Below are 16,235 nucleotides of genomic sequence, written 5' to 3'. Positions count from 1 at the left end.
AAGAGGCACCTTTGGACCATAAAGTTTTTATTTTTTAATACTTCTACTTTGTTTATACAACTGCCAGTAGTGACGGCCAGTGCAGGCTCCTATGGGAAGCCCTTCTTTCCATCAGAATGTTGGGAGAAATCTGAGCCAAGTGGGAGAGGGATCAAAAACACCTCAATCCCCATTACTTACCTTATGTTGACTTGCTGACTTCTAGTCAGACTCACTTTCTCTACTGCCAATGTCAGCAATGAATCTGTACCTGAGCGATCCCAGTTTTTTATGAATATGAGTTTAGCCACCCTTTTCCTCATTCTGTAGGGATTTTTAGCCCCAGTGGTCTGGTCTACACACTGGCACTAAACTGTCTGCCTACAAGTGGTTGTAATTTTATCTTTAACCATACTGCAAAAAAAAAAAACAAAAAAACAAAAACAGAATTTCTGACTCCAATTTTAACACAACCGATAGAACTCTAATATTCACACCAGTGGATGGAAGCAGATCTCCATAATGGAAAACCGAAACTGACCCTCCCAGGCTAATGAAATCATACTACATGCAGATTTTACCTAAGAAACTAGCAGACAAGGGATTCCCCAGTACAGCTGAGAAGCTCTGCTCTTGGGAAGGCCTTAATCTTATGGGGTGGCAGGTAAGATCAAACCAATAGTGTGGGCTCTGGTCCAAACACACTACTCTCCCAGACAGGGGCTGGCTATCTGATCAAATAAGCATAGTGAGCAGTGTACAAATGGTATGTGGGTATATAGTAGCTTTTAATTTTTTTTTAATGGTTCTTTGAAAACAAGAATTCTGTGAGATTAGAGGCCATTTCATCTAATAGAAATGTAATGTGCTTGTTACTGGCTCAGCACTGCTGTCATACCTTTCACAGATGTGGTAATACTTCTCATCCTGTATGCCATCCTGAATGGGCACATTTACACTGTAGTACCGTCCCTTCCCTAGGCCAACATCAGACACGTCACCTGTTCCTGTCAAAGAGAGGAGCACCAACAACAGTTTTAAGAACACGAGAATTAGAAAATATGACGGCTTCTCTGAGTAGGAATTCAGAAAATCAAAAGGTCAATTAAGAGAACAATCTTGAATGGACGATGGTTTCTAAGGGAATGAAATTAGTGAGTAAGAAAAAACTTGTAAATAACGTTGGGGAAGTAGTAAAATCATAAGAAAATAGAATTAGTTTAGTCTCCATCTTGTTGGACCAAATGAATGAAAAAAGATAAACTTCTCTGCTTGAATTTTCATACACCTTAGATTGACATAACATTAATATATCATTACACTTATCAGGATGTTGGGGGTTATACAGGCTATCTGATAGTCTGGTAAGTGTAAGTGAGCTATCGACAATCAATGAAAAACATCTGGAAAAAGCAGCAGCGTTACATTCCTTTTATCATTGTCACCTGAAATGACCTCTGTTAAATTTTTGCACGTAGCACCAACAAGGTATTCATAGCATGTAGCTATCCAAATACAAGATATAAGAAATATATAGAAGAACTGCAGTATTTATTCCTCAAATGTAACACTTAGCACACAGATCACTTGCCTGGGAAAAATCCTGGGGAGAATTTGTGCAGGGACACTGTCATGACTTTGGAGGTGAAACTGAAGGCATCTTCTACACCTACCGGAGAAAGAAATGGCAGAAGAAACACTCCATTAGTGCAACTCCTGTTTTCAACAACTGAAACTCTAGAAAGCAACTGTAGGAAGGAAGAGAGAGAAGGTAGCAATAATAAGGCTAGCAAGCTATGGAATAAAAGTAACAAAACTCAGGTCTTGACTCTCTGTCATTAGAGGATGAGCTAGAATTTTGGCCCCAAGTGAAGTTAGGGTTCCTTTTCAAATTCATTCAAATTAAAGCTGGACATTTCCAAGCAATGGGGATGCCCAGGCTATCTTTCACAATGTGTTCTAAAAGGTGGGGAAGGACTAGAGCTCAGAATTTATGTATTATCAACAGAACTGCATAAAGGAAACTGGCACCATCTTGGAAGTTTTATATTTTGTTTTGTTTCATTGGTTCTAAGTTATATTCTTGGTATTTTTTTTTCAAAGAAGTACAATATGGCAACCCTTTGAAAAACATCATCTATACCAACATTAGGCACTTCACAGTGTAAATCTAATTTTAAAATGCCTTTCTATAATACAGATTTGGTTATAAATGCAATCCACCCAAAGTTCCATGTGTACTAAGTACATGTTTCTGGCTAAAACATGGGAGGCTGAAAGTAGCCCTTTAACAGCAGCTTGATGACAGCTTTTTGAAGCTTGGAGAAAGATAGGAGGAAAAACTTAAAGAAAGGAGTCTCCTTTTCATTTTAACAGAATCAGAAAATGAAGAGAGGCCTGGGAGATAGATGATGTCTCTTATAAGCCACTACTTATTCAGATACACACCCTACTTACCTCTACACTTTTCCTCCCAGAATCACATAATTGTCATACTGTATTCAGATAATCTGGTTGTAAAATGGAAGGACTATTAGCAAATTCATGTATTACCCTCTTTTATACTTCAAATAAAGAAATTGTCTCTGTTTACTTAAGGCTTCAGTCTTCTTTAGAGGCCAACAGAGACCTTAAAAAATATTAACTCTATTTGTATATCACAGGTATGTTTGAATTTCCCAAGCCTTATGCTTTGCCCTAGGGAGGCAGTTAACAGCAGTTAAAGGCTCCAGGCACAAAGCATTAAGTAAACAAAAGAAAATGAATTAAACTAGTATTTTAACTTAGAAATGGAAGTATAAACAAGGACAACTCAAGAAAATCCTGATTATTTATCCATCAAGAAAGGTGGTACCAATTTACACTTCTCTCAGTGGTGTATGAGAGTTACCCTTTTTCAATGTCATGACTGACACTAGGTATTATTCTTTTTAATCTTAGGCAGAAAGAATGTTCTTGTTCTAATTTGCATTTCTCTGAGTCTTAGGGTGTTAAGCACCTTTTCATATGTTTAATAGCCATTTGTATCACTACTCATGGGAAATACCATTAGGTGTTGTTAGAAAATCATACTTTAAGAAAAGACATAGAGAGGAGGGCAAGGGGTTTGGTGTGAAAGGGAAGAGTGGCTAGGTAGCTGAAAGAAAGTGAGGATGGGGTAGGGGTGCTGGTGAAGCCACTGCAAGGTGCTAGTTATGGAATCATGGGAGATTTAAAATAAACCAAATGTGTAAGTGTTTGGAGGTGGGGCAGGGGTCACTGGAAGGGAGGTGCTGAAGAGGGGAAATAAACTGAAATGAAACACACCATAAAAGCTGGCTAAAACAGGAAACTCTAAATGGTGCAGAAATAACATTGCAAATGGAAAGAATGGTTTCAGGTGACAGTCTTATTTCATTCTTACATGGTTCAACAGACTTGATTCTATTCTTGAACTCTGATACAAAGAGTTTGAATTTCATAATCACTCATTCATTCAACAAATATTTTGCTGAACCACTACTATAGGCATAGGTCTGTCTGTTCCTGCCACTGTGTAGGACAGAAAGAAGTAAATAACTTGATCTGTGCTCTGAAGGAACTGAAAGTTTCTATGGGATGAGAAGACACAGACACATTAAAGAATTCACTAATAATACAATATATAATTAAATATCAAATCAGTGATAGAAACAATACAGGACGTGAGCAGGGGGAGAAACTACTCGGACAGGAGTGGTCGGAGCAGATTTACTACCAACCTGAGCTCTTGGGCAGAACTTGAAGATATAAAAGGGTAAGAGAATGCAAAACTAGGTTAGGAAAAAGTACCACAAAGTCAGGAAGGTGGGAACAGTGAGATGTGTCCGGGCATCACTGAGTACAGTAGCGCAGACAGCAAGTAGTGAGAGAGAAGGCTGGAGAGAGGAAGTGTGGCCACATTGAGGCAGGCCTTAAAAGACAGGGCAAATAATGTGGACTTTACCTTGAAGACTACTGGTTTTCAAAGTGTAGCCTGTGGAACAACTGGGATGTTATTAATATGGAGACTCCCAGGTTCCATACCAGACCTACTAAATCCAATATCTGGTGAATGTGGCCTAGGGATCTGCATTTTACAATAAGCCCCCCACCCATAGGTCAGCCTAATCTGCATTCAAGTTTGAGAACCATTGCTGTAGGCCAATGGTTAGCAAACCAAGTGGCTACATAGTAAGTATTTTAGACTTTGCAAACTACATGGTCTTTATTGCATTTTTTTCTTCACAACCTTGTAAAATGTAAAAAACCATTCTTAGCTTAGCTTGCTAGTCATACAAAAACAAGCCACAGGCCAAATGTTACCCTTGTTATAAGCAATCAGAGTCTCTGAAGGGTTTTGAGCTAAGCTGTGTTTTGCATTGGCTGAATATTCAGATATTCATTGGACATGGTTCTCGAAGTAGTGTGTTGGTTTAACTCTTCTCTCTTCTCTCTGTTACCTTTAATTTTCTGTCACCATTCCATGGAAGCTTCCATCTAATTGAACTACCTGGGGAGGTCTCTCCCACAATTTCTTCCTTCTTTTTCTTTTTTGGCAGTAGAGCTGACCCCAGCTTCCATGATATACTACTCCTATGCCTTGATTATGTTAGTTTGTCTCAAAAGAAACAGGGAAGCAGCAATCACTAATGTGGGGGCAGGAAGGGTATATTCTTAACTAGTTTTACTGGATATGTGTTCCTAGATTGATGAAAATATATGTCGCACACGGGCTATATTTATATGAGAAATAGAATGAGGGTAGCTGTCACTTAAGCTCTACATTCTAAATGAAAGGTACACAGGAGGGCTGCATACAGCCTTTTAGTGAAGTCTTCTAAGTGAGGATTAATGGGGTTAAGGCAAATTGTTACAGTCTGCTACTACTAAAAGTTAGAGAAGATGTCCTGGGTTTGTGCAAGACTAAAAATTTTAACAATACAAAGCAAGTGGCACAGATCTTGATTACCACATGAGTTGATATCCCTGTTGGTGAAAAATTCAGAGTGTTAGTCCATCATGCATCCCTTCTGTTTTAAGAGCAGCATCAGGACTCTCAGTTCTGACTGCAGGTTTCATTTAGAACCTATGGAAGTGGCCTGAGGGAGGTTACTAAGCACTGGAGTAAACACTAAGAAATCTTACCCTCATTTCCACTTCCTAAAATTCTCTACTGGAGAGCTTCACTACTGGAGGAGAGGGGAGGAGAAATTATAGGAACCTGGTATTTTGAAGCAGCTTGGTCAGCAAAGGAGGAATTGCATCAGTTAAAAGAATCTCTACCTACTTTAGGATTCTCAATTAGGAAAATTTCAATTGCAAGAGGCATTTCTCCTGTTACCAGCTGCCTAGAAACAGCTTTACTGATAAAAGCCTGCCAGTCCTAGCAGCAAAGCTCCTCTGAAGTGAAGGGCTTACCATCTCCATGGTGCAGATCCAAATCCACATAGAGAATACGGTCAAATTTCCGTCGCAATCGTAATATTCCCAGGACAGCATCATTGAGATAACAAAATCCAGATGCTTCATCTCTGCAAGAAAACAAGTTGCTTTAGCCAATAGCCACAAGCAATCCAAGGGAGTCTTTATAGCCAAGGATCTAACCCTTGAGATCCATTCCCTTATAATTCCCCCTTCTTTTAAGAAAAACAAAAACATACCTACAAAGATTATATAGTAAATGGCCCAGAATGACCAGGGAATGAAGTGTTTTCGTAAACTAAATATTTAGGTTGATTGGTAATATTGAAATATAATGAAAAATATTACCAATCAACCTAAAAAAATGGGAAAAAATATATAACTATATTGAACAAAACAGAATATTTGTTTAATGATTCAGGAGTCATTTTAAAAAACTGGAGTACCTTGAAGTCATCCTGATGAACATAGATTACTACTTAAAGGAGCTTAAGAAATCTAGAATCTAGAAGGGGCATTAAAGACTATACTGCTCAGCCATTTGTAGAAGGTGTTGGAGATTTGATTTCTCTGTCCTGACCCTATGACATAATCTAGAATTTTTTTTTAGTACATCTTGGACTTGTTGCTCATAAAAGCTGAGTGTAGAATGTACAAATGCATAACCTCCTGGACAATACAGTGTGGTTGCCTTTCCATAAATGTAATTATTACAATGATGATTGGAGCAGCCTCTTTTAAAGTTTTTCTGTCTCCTTCACTTAAGTTGTCTTTACTGACTTCACTGATGTCCTTCAATATTTTTGCTATCAGTGACACTGTGTCACTTTAACCTCTTGTCAGCATATTAACCTACTCTTTTATTACTCTTCCATTAAGCCTTGTTGAGTAGATGTAAAAGAACATCATCATCAAACATGTGTTATAATTTGTTCTTTAAGGCCTCATTCTAAATGCTTCAGTTTCTTTTGCTTCCACAGACTGAATATTCAGTCCATTTTTTCCTACATTCTCCCTAATATTTTACTTGAAATAGAATTCTAGGCATGAGCATCAGTTAAAATGGCATGAGCATCAGTTAAAATGGCTACTATGAGATCGTGAAAAGTGAAAGTCGCTCAGTCATGTCCGACTCTTTGAGACTCCATGGACTATACAGTTCATGGAAATCTCCAGGCAAGAATACTGGAGTGGGTAGCCCATTCCCTTCTCTGGGAATCTTCCCAACCCAGGAATCAAACCCAGGTCTCCTGCACTGCAGGCAGATTCTTTACCAACTGAGCCACCAGGGAAGCCCAAGAGTGTAAAGTCTTTGTATTGCTTACACAATGCATAAACTTCTTCATGAAATCTCTTCTATAATATTTCATATGCTGCACAATGCCCTGGTTCACAGACTACGTCAATGAGACAGGTACACTAGACAGCAGGAAGTTGGTAAAAATATCACTAGACATTGGCTTTACTCATGAAGGTGAACTTGGTGATCATCTAGAGAAAGAATAGACTGGCATTATATATGCAGCCAGACTGAAACCAATTAGAGGAAAAGGTTGGTCCAACCTTGAATTCTGTATAAATAAGAATTGAATATGTAACTTTGAAAGTTCTTGGATGCTATTTTCCAATTATGAAAAGCTTACAATTTATGAGTCTACCTACCATTTTAGCACATGAAGAAAGAGACAATGTGTCTTTCTACTGAAATCAATAACTTTTAGGTAGTTGGGAAGGAACATTAAGTGTTTTAGGCAAAAAGAGGGAAGGAGGGAAAATACAAATCAATGCAAGACATACTTTCTTCCCTCAGAGAGTCTACAATTAAGTTAAGGAGACAGGTCATGGCACAGAAATACAAAAGCCAAAACAAAACAGAACAAAACCAAAAAAAGCAAGCAGAAATACTATGGCATATAAAAGAGAATACAGAGAAATTCTATAGACAAAATTGACAAAGCAGAGACAGTATTGAAATTTATCTAAGCCCTGTGCTGTTGGAAATCAGTGTGAGTAGGAAACCTCTCATCCTTTGTATTCTGAGAAAGTTAACTGCAAAAGACCACACTGCCCTGGCATATTCCAGAAAGAACCATTTTCATGCTTCCTCATGACTCTCATAAGACTCACAGATGATTATCTTATTTACCTGTCTTTATAAAACTACAGGTCCCCCTTCCTTTTCTTTGAGATGTTCTTTATTAATGAACATTTCTCCTATGGCAGTAGCCTGAATATAATAATAATGTCTGTAATTCAGAAAGGCCTCATCAGTCTGTAATATTTTCCTAATATTTTTCTTATATTTAAAGAAATCTATTCTCATTGGTTTATAGAATTAAGTGTTTAGATAAACAGAATATTCTTAAAATTCCCAGAAAATAAGGAAATTGAACTTTCAAGACTTTTAATGTTCTGAAAAAGTATTCCTATAAAAATAAGCTCAAATGTTTTAAGAATTTAAGTTTGCCTAATATAGGTAAATCTTTGGCAAACAAGACTAACTTAATAATTTTGGTTTACTAAAATCAGTTACAGTTTTTCTTTATCAATGGTAAGTATAATATAAATGTGGATTTTTATTCTAGTTGGGTATATTCTTCCTAAATTTGTACAGGTTTACTGATTGAATAAGCTAATGTTACCTCTATTAAATGTTTGAGATTATGACAAATGCAAATTTGTTTAACAGAATTGAGTCATTATTCTGAAAAACTTTATTTCAACAGTAATTATGTCAGTCTGATGATAATTTATAAGATCTTTAGGTAACTGAAGACTTTGGGTTGATACTAAATTGAGTTACTTAATGAATATTCATTATATACCTAGATCATTTCTAGGTAAGTGAATGCACTAATTACTAAGCATAATATTGGGTTTAAATACTTTTCTTCTTATTTTTACAAGCTACAGAGAGGCTATATGTATTTGAGTCTGTTAATGAATATGTTCTTTTTGCCACTTTGAGTTGTATTATAAGGAATATGTATAGATATAGAAAGTGGTAGAAAGTGTTTTTTTTTATTTTCAGAAAATCAAACTGCCAAGATTTATTTAAGTTTTGATTTCACAGAAAATACAAGTATGTAACATAGACACTGACATGTGAAATAAAGTACAAGGATCAGGAAGACAAATGAAGTGAACAATACTCTTGCTTCAACACTGTACCACTTCCTGGTTTCACTCATAGCAGGAATCATATATATATATATATATATATATATATGCTATATATTGGAAAAATTAAAGGCAACAATCATTTAGATTTACCAACATACCAGAGAGCGTCTGAAATCTGAAGAGGATTTTATTTGTTGGGGTCAAAGTTAGCTAAGGTTTGATGGACTTATAAGATTTCCAAAGAGAACTTTAGTATCAAATATTCAGTTCAGTCACTCAGTCGTGTCCGACTCTTTGTGACCCCATAGACTGCAGCATGCCAGGCTTCCCTGTCCATCACCATTTCCCACAGCTTTCTCAAACTCATGTCCATAGAGTTGGTGATGCCATCCAACCCTCTCATCCTTTGTCATCCCCTTATCTTCCTGCCTTCAATCTTTCCCAGCATCAGGGTCTTTCCCAATGAGTCAGTTCTTCGCATCAGGTGGCCAAAGTACTGGAGCTTCAGCTTCAGCATCAGTCCTTGCAATGAATATTTAGGACTGATTTCCTTTAGGATGGACTGGTTTGATCTCCTTGCAGTCCAAGCAACTCTTAAGAGTCTTCTCCAGCACCACAATTCAAAAGCATCAATTCTTTGGCACTCAGCCTTCTTCATGGGTCCAACTTTCACAACCATACATGAAAGTGAGAGTAAGTGAAAGTCGCTCAGTGTCCAACTCTTTGCAACCCCATGTGCTATACAGTCCATGGAATTCTCCAGGCCAGAATGCTGGAGTGGGTAGCCTTTCCCTTCTCCAGGGGATCTTCCCAACTCAGGGATCAAACACACGTCTCCTGCATTGCAGGCAGATTCCTTACCAGCTGAGCCACAAGGGAAGCCCAAAAATACTGGAGTGGGTAGCCTATCCCTTCTCCAGCCGATCTTTCAGACCCAGGAATCAAATCGGGGTCTCCTGAATTGCAGGTGGATTCTTTACCAACTGAGCAATCAGGGAAGCCCTGAGACACCCATACATGACCGCAGCGAAAAAACATAGCTTTGACTATATGGACCTTTGTCAGCAAAGTCCTGTCTCTGCTTTTTAATACACTGCCTAGGTTGGTCGTAGCTGTTCTTCCAAGGAGCAAGCGTCTTAATTTCATGGGTGCAGTTACCATCTGCAGTGATTCTGGAGCCCATGAAAATAAAGTCTCTCACTGTTTCCATTGTTTCCCCATCTATTTGCCATGAAGTGATGTGACCGAATGCCATGATCTTCGTTTTTTGAATGTTGAGTTTTAAGCCAGCTTTTTCACTCTCCTCTTTCACCTTCATCAAGAGGCTCTTTAGTTACTCTTCACTTTCTGCCATAAGGGTGGTATTATCTGCATACCTGAGGTTACTGATATTTCTCCTGGCAGTCTTAATTCCAGCTTGTGCTTCATTCAGCCTGGCATTTTGCATGATGTATTCTGCATATAAGTTAAATAAGCAGGGTGACAATATATAGCCTTGATGTACTCCTCTCCCAATTTGGAACTAGTTCATTGTTCCATGTCTGGTTCTAACTGTTGCTTCTTGACCCACATACAGATTTCTCAGGAGGCAGATCAGGTGGTCTGGTCATCCCATCTCTTGAAGAATTTTCCACTGTTTGTTGTGATCCACACAGTCAAAGGCATAGTCAATAAAGCAGAAGAAGATGTTTTTCTGGAACTCTCTTGCTTTTTCTATGATCCAATGGATGTTGGCAATTTGATCTCTGGTTCCTCTGCCTTTTCTAAACCCAGCTTGAACATCTGGAAGTTCTTGGTTTATGTACTGTTGAAGCCTAGCTTGGAGAATTTTGAGCATTACTTTGCTAGCATGTGAAGTAAGTAAGTTAGTCATTCAGTCGTGATCAACTCTTTGCGACCCCATGGACTGCACCCACCAGACTCCTCTGTCCATGAGATTTTCCAGGCAAGGATACTGGAATGGGTTGCCATTTCCTTCTCCAGGGGATCTTCCCAACCCAGGGATCAAACTCGGGTCTCCTGCACTGCAGGCAGATTCTTTACCGACTGAGCTACAAGGGGCTTCCCTTGTAGCATGTGAGATGAGTGCAATTGTGCAGTAGTTTGAACACTCTTTGATATTGCCTTTCTTTGGGATTGGAATGAAAAATGACCCTTTCCAGACAGGTGGCAGTCACTGAGTTTTCCAAATTTGCTGGCATATTGAGTGTGGCACTTTAACAGCATCATCTTTCAGGATTTGAAATAGCTCAACTGGAATTCCATCACCTCTGCTAGCTCTGTTCGTAGTGATGCTTCCTAAGGCCCACTTGACCTCGCATTCCAGGATGTCTGGCTCTAGGTGAGTGATTACACCATCATGGTTATCTGGGTCATGAAGATCTTTTTTGTATAGTTCTTCTGTGTATTCTTGCCACCTTTTAACCTTCTATGGTTTACACTGACTTTATTATAGCATAATTTAAGAAAGCAACGTCTTCTCACTTATGAAAGAGATGAGATTCTTTACAATCATATTATCTCCTATGCTCATTTTTAGGATCCTTTATTGTCATTTTGGTTAAACAGAGAACCAAGTATTATTTTTCAGTAATCCCTTATTCTATTTTAATCAAGTCCCAAGGGCCCCTGCGAAATCATAAAGGATTTGTTCTTTTACCTTAGAAAATGAGAGGTGCTAGAAATGGTTAGGTTTATTTGATACATTACTATTGATGACATGCATGAGAAGAGTTGCCAAACCAGAAAAGATGCTTAGCCTTCCCTAAGCTAAATTTGTATAGGCAAAATATTATTAATATAAATATTTCAGGAATTATATGTTGCATAAGAAGTTCCTAGAGATTCATTAATGCCCTCACTGGCCATTATATGTTTTTATTTGCCAGAGTCCCCATGCCTGAGCCTTCCAGGATTTGAAAACTCTTAGCTTATTTTTATTTTCATAGCAATGTAATTACCTCTATAGGTTCAATGAGAATATATATCTCTTCTACTTGTTATTAGGACATGATTGGAAACATTGGTTATGTAACCAAGGTCTTGCCTGGAATGTCATATTTGAGAAAGATGCTCGTTAAATCAGATTTGATCAGACACTTTCTAGGAACTAAGGCTGACTTTATTGAGCCAATACATGGAAAACTCTCTTGGGAAATCTAGCCTGGTACCTGGCTTATACGGTTCCCAGCCTTACAGGTGAGTAAGGAAGGTTACTTCCTGGCAGGTTCTGGAAACTTAAAAACATTTTGGAGAACCTACGAAGAGAGGAGTTCTTTCAAATTCATAGGTACTGCAGGTAAAATCTTAGCTTGGTTTTCCAGCCTTAATAGATTTTAAAACTTTCAAAATGAGATTTCTTATGAAAAATTCCAGCAAAGCAAGCCTAAGGTATATATGGTAAATTAGCATTTTTGCAATACCTATATAAATAATCAGGCCAAATCTAATGAGGCCTAATTTTTATTTTTTAATATTTTTAAATTGAGGCAAAAGTCACATAATAAAAAAATGATCATGTTAAAGCATACAATTCAGTGGCATTTAGTACATTTATAACACAGTTCAATCTCTACCTCAGTCTAGTCCCAAGCCATTTTCACACCTCAAAAGAAAACCCTGAACTAATCAGTCATTCCCTATTCTTTCCTCTTGTGTCCCTGACAACTACCAATCTGCATTCTGTCTTTACAGATCTACCTATTCTAGATATTTCATTTAAGTGGCATCATAGAATAACATGTGATCTTCTGTCTGCTTATTTTATTTAGCATGTGTTTGAGGTTCATTGATATTATAGCAATCATCAGTACTTCATTCCTTTATATGAGTAATATTCTATTGTATGTATATACCACTTTTGTTTATACATTCATCTGTTGATGGACATTTGGGTGGTTTCCACTATTTGACTATTGTGAATATTGCTGCTATGAACATTTGTGTACAAGTATTTTTCTGAGTACCTGTTTTTAATCCTTTTGGATACATACTTAGGGGTGGAATTGCTAGGACATGTGGTAATTCTATGTTTAACTTTTGAGGAATAACCAAGCTGTTTTCTACAGGGGCTACAATTTACATTCTCACTAGCAATGCACAAGGGTTCTAATTTCTCCACATCCTCACCAATACTTGTTATTTCCTGTTTTTTTTTTTTAATTCTAGTCATCCTAGTGGGCATGGAGTCTCATAGTGGATTTGATTTACATTTCCATGATGACTGATGACGTCAAACATCATTTTGTGTGTTTATTAGCCATTTGTATGTCTTCTTTGCAGATATATATATATATATATATATATATATATATATATATTCAAGTCCTTTGTCAATTTTTACATTGGGTTGTTTCTCTTTTTGTTGTTGAGTTGCATGAGTTCTTTACATATCCTGGATACCAGACTCTTACCAGATATATGATTTGCAAACATTTGCCTCCATTCTGTAGGCTGTCTTTTCACTTTCTTGACGATGTCCTTTGATGCACAAAAGTTTTAAATTGTTATGAAGTCCAGTTCATCTATTTTTTTCCTTCTGTTGCTCGTGAGACCAACCTTATTTTGAGTTTAAGAACAATCTTTCTAGGACTTCCCTGGTGGTTCAGTGGTTAAGACCCCATGCTCCCAATGCAAGGGGCACAGGTTTGATACCTGGTTGAGAAGCTACAATCCCACATGCCAAGCAGAATGGCCAAAAAAACAAGAATCTTCATTTGAGATTATCTTTTATCAAAAGGAGGAAAATGAATAGAAAGTTTTTTGGTTTCAAAGGAAAACTGACTCATCTATAGCATACCATTCCAGGTTATCAGAATCTAGTTATTGTCTTTGAACAATTTTGTATATCTTTATAAACTGCAGGTTGCTGATGACTATGCAAACTTTGTCTTCTGTGGTAGATGTAACTGACTTCCATTCCTGTGTAGAAAAACCAGCTTTGGTACCTATTTGGAAACTGGACTGGATCCTATTACCTTGCCCAAATTGTTGATCCTTACCAACTTTTCAATTCTTCTAGTTTTCTTCAATATCTGGCTAATACTTCTGGCTAATACCTTCAATATCTGGCTAATACTTCTGGCTAATAACTTCAATATCAACTTCTCCAAATTTTCTTCCTGCTGCCTGACTTGAAGTCATCAAGAACTAAAACCTGACTGCCCAAATCCTTATTGGGATCCTCTGTTGCCTTACAGCTTGCTCTCTTCTCTGGGATCTGAAGCAGTTCTGCAAACTAAAGCCACATGTACCTGGAAGAACTCATCACTGCAGCAGACAATGCATGACTGGAAACCTCCTTGAATAAGCTGATGCCTGGACCACTAAGGAAGTCTGGAGGAATGCTTAGGTCATATACATCCTTATATGAGTGGTAATCTAGACTTTGGACACTGTCACCAAGAGCATCTGCATCCTCCTTCCATAAGTGGTCCTGCAAAATGGGTTTTCCTTCACTTGTCTTAGAATATACTTGACCTTTATGGTTCACTTCTTGGCTTTTACTATAATATAAACTTTTTCATTTATATTTTTTTTACAGTTTATTTTTCCCTCTTTTAAGATGCCTGATCTCCAAGCCCCTAAAACAATTGATTCTTGCCACCACCTCTCAACCACTGGTTTTATAGGAATAACACCAAGACTCCTCAAGAGACTATTTCTTAGATGCCCGTTCACCCTACTCTGGTGGCTTATGATTTATCACTATCTGGTGGCCTCTGAATTATTCAGCGATGGATGCTATTTGTTTTAACCAAAAGGAGGAAATTACGATGTTGAAGTTTATCTGAGCCCTGTTCTCCCCAGAAAGCAATGATAGTTAAGAACCCCCACCCTTATCATTTTTTTTTCCAGGAAAAGGCAAACTGCAAGTGACCATCCTACCCTGGCATATTATTGAGATAAAACCCATCTACATCTTTCCCAATGATTCCTATAAGACTTGCACATGACCCCCTTATTTACCTGCCTTTATAATGCCAGGCATCTTTCCTTTCCTTTAATATATTACTCATTAATCAATCTTCTCCCTATTCCAATAGCTGGATAAAATAATTTCTTCAAGTGCATTTTGTCTTTCACATTATCAACACAAATGTATTCGGAGGACAAATCAATTTCAGCATACATATTTCTGAAAACTTTGAAAAATATATCTACAGCTTTGTGGTTAGGTCATTTTTTTCTTTACCAGAAACATGACCTGGTGAACTGTAAACCACAAAGTCTATTTTAAAGAAAAAGCACAGGGCTCAGTCAACTGCATTTGCTAATATGCATTTGGTATTTTCATGTCCATGAGGTCAGAGATCAAGGATTCTTGGATCATGACATCAAGAAAGACATTTTATGAAAAATGTCAGGTAGCTACCTCACCAGGCAGAGCCAGATACCTGCACTATTCAAAAAACAACTAATTGTTACTGGCAAAGATTTCGCAACAATCATCTCTACCCTTCCATCTCCCAGTCCTGGTATCAAAAGTCAGCAATATAAATTTTCAGTATTTTCTTACTTGAACCTCTCTAAGACCTGCTCAGATATATATTTTCTCTTTTAGTATTAGCATAACTCTTAATGATTCTTTTCCTCCATAATAGCTATTTTGGAATTTGCTATTTGGACTTTCCTCTCTTGTTGGCATATAATAAAAATAATAGCCAACACTGAGTGCTTACCTTGTGCCAGGAACTGTACTAGATACTTCCTAATGTTAACTCAATTTTCTCAGTAGCCCTGTGAGGTAGGCATTATTATTATTTCCATTTTTCAAATGAGGAAACTAAACTACAGGGAGATTAGGTATTAAGTTGGTATAAAAGTAATTGCAGTTTTGGACCATGAATTTTAAATCATTATAACTAGGCTCAAACACATCTTTGTAAGTCAAAATAGGAACCATTATAATCACACAATTTTGCCAATGAGAAATAAGTTTGTTTATTCTTATTAGCATAAATATCCATGCTTCGGGATTCCACGAACTCTTGGGAAGCATTTTCTGCATCCTGATGGTTGTGGAAGTTTTCCCTGCAGAAAGTTGTCAAGATGCTTGAAGAAGTGGTAGTCTATTGGCAAGAGGTCAGGTGAACATGGCAGATGAGGCAAAACTTTGTAGCCCAATTTGTTCAACTTTTGAAGTGTTAGTTGTGCAATGTGCAGTTCGGTGTTGTCGTGGAGAATAATTGAGTCCATTCTGTTAACCAATGCCAACTGCAGGCACTGCAGTTTTCAGTGCATCTCGTCAATTTGCTGAGCATAATTCTCAGATGTGATGGTTTTGCTGGGATTCAGAAAGTTGTAGTGGATCAGACAGCAGCAGACCACCCAACAGTGACCGTGACCTTTATTTGATGCATATTTGGCTTTGGGAAGTGCTTTGGAGCTACTTCTCGGTCCAACAACTGAGCTGGTCATCAATGGTTGTCCTACAAAATCTGCTTTTCAGCACACGTCACAATCCAATCGAGAAACGGTTCATTGTTGTTGTGGAGAATAAGAGAACACAACACTTCAAAGGGACGATTTTTTTTTATTTGTGGTCAGCTCATGAGGCACCCACTTACTGAGCTTTTTCATCATTCCTATTTGCTCCAAATGCCAAACCACCATAGACAGTCAACGTTGAGTTCTTTGGCAACTTCTCTTGTAGCTATAAGAGGATCAGCTTCAATGATGGCTCTCAATTGGTCATTGTCAACTTCCGATGT

The 16,235-nt window shown here is 37.7% G+C and overlaps 1 protein-coding gene across 6 annotated transcripts in view; it reads right to left on the bottom strand.

Annotated features, from left to right (window-relative positions):
- The window catches only part of HDAC8 (histone deacetylase 8), a 256,182-nt gene that overhangs the window by 176,315 nt on the left and 63,632 nt on the right, over nucleotides 1–16,235 (bottom strand). For all 6 annotated transcript variants that reach the window (XM_061137354.1, XM_061137357.1, XM_061137356.1 and 3 more), the window contains exons 5-7: nucleotides 5,398–5,510; nucleotides 1,571–1,648; nucleotides 878–986 (exon numbers count right to left, since the gene is read on the bottom strand). In XM_061137354.1, coding sequence (XP_060993337.1) covers nucleotides 878–986; nucleotides 1,571–1,648; nucleotides 5,398–5,510 — 300 coding nt within the window. The remainder of the gene's footprint in view (nucleotides 1–877; nucleotides 987–1,570; nucleotides 1,649–5,397; nucleotides 5,511–16,235) is intronic.

This window comes from Dama dama, chromosome X (genome assembly GCF_033118175.1).
Source record: "Dama dama isolate Ldn47 chromosome X, ASM3311817v1, whole genome shotgun sequence".
Lineage (NCBI taxonomy): Eukaryota > Metazoa > Chordata > Mammalia > Artiodactyla > Cervidae > Dama > Dama dama.
The sequence above is the reverse complement of the archived record's forward strand: the minus strand, read 5'-3'. Positions and strand labels throughout refer to the sequence as shown.